Genomic DNA, 5,266 nt, shown 5'->3' with positions numbered 1-5,266 from the left:
AAAAAATCATGTTTGAGTGTAAATGCAGTTTTCAGAAAATTCCCTGCTCAAAAGTTCTTGTCTCTTGCACTGATTTCTTCTTTTAACATTGTGAAGCTTCACTTAGAACCTTCTTAAGATCCAACAGTGCAAAATGCAAATTCTTGCACTTTTTTGACTGGTCTTAAGATTTTGATCAGGAGTGTATGAACAGCTAATGTTCTTACAAGTTCAAGCTAAAAGTAGTTAGCTTGCAGAAATTGCCCTTTTTAAAAATAGAAAACCGGTAAACAACCGTGTGAATGCTGACTCAGCGTTCACACACCTTTTGGCTTTTGAAGGATTATGTAAATATTAAGAGCTGAGTTCATCAAAAAATGATCAACTTGAAATAATTTCTGAACTCTTCAGGCCCTGCGAACACATTTCATTAGCATCTGTAGCTCTGTCAGCTGTGCGACTCCACGGATTAACGGATTAAATAGGAGAATTCCCCGAACGTTCAGCTAATTGCATGGATTTCCTTCAAGCGTTTTCACTCTTTTTTTTTTTTTTTTGCTTTCAGAGATGCCCGCTCTGATGGCTCTGAGGAAGAGGGCTCAGGGGGAGAAACCCCTCGCCGGTGCCAAGGTGGTGGGCTGCACTCACATCACCGCTCAGACCGCTGTGAGTACCTGAGGTAAACCCGCTCATACAGGCGACTCGCCGAACCAAACCCAACCACATGTCCGCTGCTGCTCAGGTGCTGATGGAGACCCTGGCGGCTCTGGGGGCGCAGTGCAGGTGGGCAGCGTGTAACATCTACTCCACCCAGAACGAAGTGGCAGCGGCTCTGGCAGAAGGAGGTAAGAATCAATCCCCCCGCCGTTCCGGTTTTCTGCTCCGTGTCCTTCGGCTGCTTTCAGAGYTTCGGCCTTTTCTTCAGGCTTCAATGTGTTTGCGTGGAAGGGTGAGTCAGAGGACGACTTCTGGTGGTGCATCGATCGCTGTGTCAACGTGGAGGGCTGGCAGCCCAACATGGTAACATTTTTTTATAACTACCGTACATTTTTATCTGTAATATTTGGCCACATGCTGCTGTTAAAGTGTAAAGAAGGAGCATATGTTGTGTGAATATATAATGATGTGAAAGCTGAGTCAGCRTTCACACTATTGYTTTCCTGTRGGTTTTCTCAGCCCAGTCATTTCTGTACTTTGTAATGTTCTAATAATCAACTGCAGTCATGTTTGGTTTTTGTAACTTTTTATAATTTTCAGAATATTTAACTGTATTTAAAAGAAAATTCCCCAAAGAAATAAATCAAGATCTCTTCATTTTTTAAAATATTGTTTCTGTTTGAAATCTGTTTCAGCCGAATTGCTCAAATTTTCTTTTAGGCTATTTTTAGCTGCTGCTCTGCTGCTCTTCAGCTTTTAGTTTCCATTTTGATACTTCTAGCTTTCACTTAGCCACCTTTAGCTTTGAGCTATCATTGTACTTTTAGCTTTTAGGCAAGCTTACCCTTAATTGGCTTTTAGCTGCTGTTTAACTTCCATTTTGATACTTCTAGGTTTTAGCTGCTGTTGTGTTACTGTCAAGCCTTCAGTTACCATTTAGCTAATAGCCAACATTAACTTTTGTTTATCGCTTTGCTACAGTTTTAAGTTTGGCTGTCATTTGGACATGTTTAGCTTTTAACCAGGCTTTGTTCTTTAAGCTTTTAGCTACTGTTAAACCTTCAGCTACCATTTAACTGTTAGCCAACTTTAGCTACTGCTCTACTACAGATTTGATTTTAGCTGCCATTTTGATACTTTTAGCTTTCAACCAGGCATTCCTTAYTTTAAGCTTTTAGCTACTGTTCTGCTACTGCTAAGACTTTTAGCCGCCATTAGATTTTAGCTACCGCTCTTCTATTTTAAGCTTTTAGCTAGGCTTTAYCTACTCAGCTTCAAGCCGCTGCTTAGCCTTTAGTTTTCATTTTAATACTTTCAGCTTTAGCTTGGTTTCTGCTACCTTTAGCTAATATTTCTCTTTTGCTATTGTTCTTCTGCTCCCATTTAGCTTTTAGCTGCTGCCTTTCTGCAGTTTAGCTTTAAGCTGACATTTAGGAATTTTTAGCTTTTAATTGAGCTTTCTTTGTTTGTTTTTAGCTTGATTTTTGTTGCGTTTTAGACAGCCTTTAGCTCTTTTTAGCTAATGACCTGCTTCTTTCAGCTTTAAGAAATCCTCTTCAGCTCTCATTGTGCATTTTTTCTTTTTTGAAAATGTTTTTTTCTTTTTTGAACAGCTTCTCGCCTCCTTCCTTTGAGTCTTTTCTTTTTTATTAATTTTATTTTAAATTAATGAATTTGTCCTTGATGATGTGTGTCCTGATCGTCAGATCCTGGATGACGGTGGAGACCTGACTCACTGGATTTACAAAAAATACCCCAACATGTTCAAAAAGATCAAGGGCATCGTAGAGGAGAGCGTCACAGGTGTCCACAGGTAGGAGGCGGAGCCTGTTCACACACTGATACCTACAACATTCATTTCAAATAATAACCTTTTGCTGATTGTGATGATTTCTAATAAATTAGATTGTATTTATTCAAACATGCTTTGGTCAAAGTTGCATTCGGTTTCTGATCAACGTGATGACATCACCACCTAGTGGTGGAAACGATACAACATGGTTTTATTTTTATTTCTTTAAATCAACAAATGCATTTTTATCTTTAAGTAAATGAATGATTTTTGCCTTCAGGTTGTATCAACTCTCCAAAGCAGGGAAGTTGTGTGTTCCAGCCATGAACGTCAACGACTCCGTCACCAAACAGAAGTTCGACAACCTTTACTGCTGCAGAGAGTCCATCTTAGACGGGTAAAATCTGAACGTTACGACAAAAACGATGAGACGTCGTTTTCAATCCTTCAGTTAAATAACAAGCATTCCTGTCTGTAGCTTGAAGAGGACCACTGACGTCATGTTTGGGGGCAARCAGGTGGTGGTGTGTGGGTACGGAGAGGTAAATCTGAGACACTGGAGAACGAACGACACTGAGCGCATGTCTCCATGTTTACTGTTTGTTCCCGTCTCTGTTTCCTCCCTCAGGTCGGGAAAGGCTGCTGCGCCGCCCTCAAAGCCATGGGCTCCATCGTCTACGTCACAGAGATCGACCCCATCTGTGCCTTGCAGGCCTGGTAGGTTTCGTTTAAAGCGTTCTTTGAAGTTTCGCAAACGAGTCGTGTTRATTTCACTCCTGTCTTCGTTGTCTTGAAACGAATGGCAGCATGGACGGCTTCAGGCTGGTGAAACTCAACGAGGTCATCAGACAAGTGGACATCGTCATCACCTGCACCGGTTAGTTTTTCACCTCCTCGGCTCACAAAGCTGAGGCTGCAAGCACGATGTGGCGTCACATTTTGTTAACGTTACAAAAATGATAAAACACCCAATTAGGTGGCTGCTTTTTGATCGGACCAGTTTAAATATTGTTGACGGTTATCGTCGAGTTATCTCTTTTTAATGATAGACTTCTTATTGTTGTTTGTGTGTTTTATTTTATACAGACCTAAAAGTAGATTCAGAGTGAAACACATTTTTTAGCTAAAATACTTCTGATTTTTCTTCGACTGTCCGGTTCCTCGTGTCCAATCTTGGTCCGTTTTCCCCGTTTCCCTGCTCCAATACACCTGACTCCATGAAAGAATTACCTCTTCAAGTTCTGCAGAGGCCTTTTAATCACTTGTTTATTCAAATCAAGTGTGTTTTAGCAGAGGRACTTATTAACTCTAGTCAAAGCAAGCATTATGGTTTATTTAAGTCAAACGACTAAATAATAATCCTTTGGTAAAATAAAATAWATATTTAATTTATTTTCATTTTTTGAGGTAGAAGGTGTGGGTTGGAAAGTGTGGAAAAAGCTGCAAATCTCTTTAACAGTACTGATCAGCAGGGGCGGAGCTAGACTTTTTTACAAGGGGTGGCCAATGTGTTATCTAGGGGGACACAAATAAATAAAACTACCCTGGATTAAAAAATTAAGAYGGCCACCACGGTTACATTTAAATGATTAGATTATATGTTTGTAAAGCCCAAAATTCGAACAAATTTGAAGGACAGATGTACTTCAGTCCAAGGAATAAGATCGTGGGACAATCTGGAAAGTGATTATAAAAATGCTGGCTCAATAAATGTATTTAAGAGAATGATAAAAGTTAGATTGTTGAAGAAATATGAATTTGTATAACGTGCATTCATAAGAACTGCTGTTCGAGAAGGGGTTAAAGTTTTTATATTTTGTTATTTGAAGACTAATATAGTTTAAATTTATTTATTTTTGAAAAAGGGGCAGATATCAATAAGAATATTTTTCTTCTTTCTGCTACCTTTCATTTTATTTGTGTTGTATTATTTGTATGTATAGCATTTGTTTTGTTTTTAAATGAAATTAATAAAATTTTAAGGAAAAATAAATAATAATAATAATAATAAATGAGCTGAAATTTGTTGTGGTGTAGCCAAGATTGATTGCTAGTCCCAGTTTAAGATAACAGCTAATGCTAATTCATCCATTAAATACACAGCTGAAAATGTACATGTTGATAGCCAAGAATAATCTTGAACAAAATATGAATGTAAATACAAAATCCAAGATGGCCACCAAAGCTAATTTCAAAATTATTATTATTTTTTTTTTGTTTAGAAAAACTGAGCTGAAAGTAGGTAAGAAGGTACAAGAGCAATCCCCGTGTCAAACTGAAATCTCAATTTTGAGCTTTACAGATATTAAGCTGAAATTTGTTGTGGTAGTAGCTGAGAGTGATGCCCAACAGATTCTAAAATCAAATAAAAGAATCCAAAATGGCCTCCAAGGCCAAATTCAAATGACAATTGAGTGTTTTTTTTAATACATAACGAGCTGAAATTTGTTGCGGTGGAATTTTTGCTTTTATATTAATTAAATGCTTTAGAAAAGTTGTTTTCATCCCCTCTTGTCAATCATTTGACGGTGGCCAATCAGATGCCACCCTGGCCACCCTTCTGGCTCCGCCCCCTGCTGATCACACAAGTGTAACACAGTTAATTACATTTTCTAATTAATTTAGCTGGAGTTCTCAGAGGAGTAATTACATCACGAGTGGCACAGACTTTAAAAAAAATGTGTTCAGCCTCCTTTTGCTTCCACTCTGACYGTCGCTGTGTTTTCCTCTCATCGTCAGGTAACAAGAACGTGGTGGTGAGGGAACACCTGGACCGCATGAAGAACAGCTGCATCGTCTGCAACATGGGACACTCCAACACAGAGATCGACGTGGTAA

The 5,266-nt window shown here is 38.7% G+C and overlaps 1 protein-coding gene across 1 annotated transcript in view; it reads left to right on the top strand.

Annotated features, from left to right (window-relative positions):
• LOC106511229 (putative adenosylhomocysteinase 3) overlaps positions 1 to 5,266 on the top strand; it is a gene marked incomplete at both ends in the record, with an annotated part of 16,437 nt that overhangs the window by 1,889 nt on the left and 9,282 nt on the right. Inside the window, 9 exon segments of the mRNA XM_013999981.1 lie at positions 545 to 645; positions 722 to 824; positions 905 to 999; positions 2,343 to 2,449; positions 2,709 to 2,825; positions 2,907 to 2,970; positions 3,057 to 3,145; positions 3,235 to 3,305; positions 5,168 to 5,262. Of these exon segments, the coding sequence (XP_013855435.1) occupies positions 545 to 645; positions 722 to 824; positions 905 to 999; positions 2,343 to 2,449; positions 2,709 to 2,825; positions 2,907 to 2,970; positions 3,057 to 3,145; positions 3,235 to 3,305; positions 5,168 to 5,262 (842 nt within the window).

The sequence above is a fragment of the Austrofundulus limnaeus genome, unplaced genomic scaffold (assembly GCF_001266775.1).
Source record: "Austrofundulus limnaeus strain Quisiro unplaced genomic scaffold, Austrofundulus_limnaeus-1.0 Scaffold2603, whole genome shotgun sequence".
In the NCBI taxonomy this organism is placed as follows: Eukaryota; Metazoa; Chordata; class Actinopteri; order Cyprinodontiformes; family Rivulidae; genus Austrofundulus; species Austrofundulus limnaeus.
Note: the sequence above shows the minus strand (reverse complement) of the source record. Positions and strands in the feature narration are given on the sequence as shown.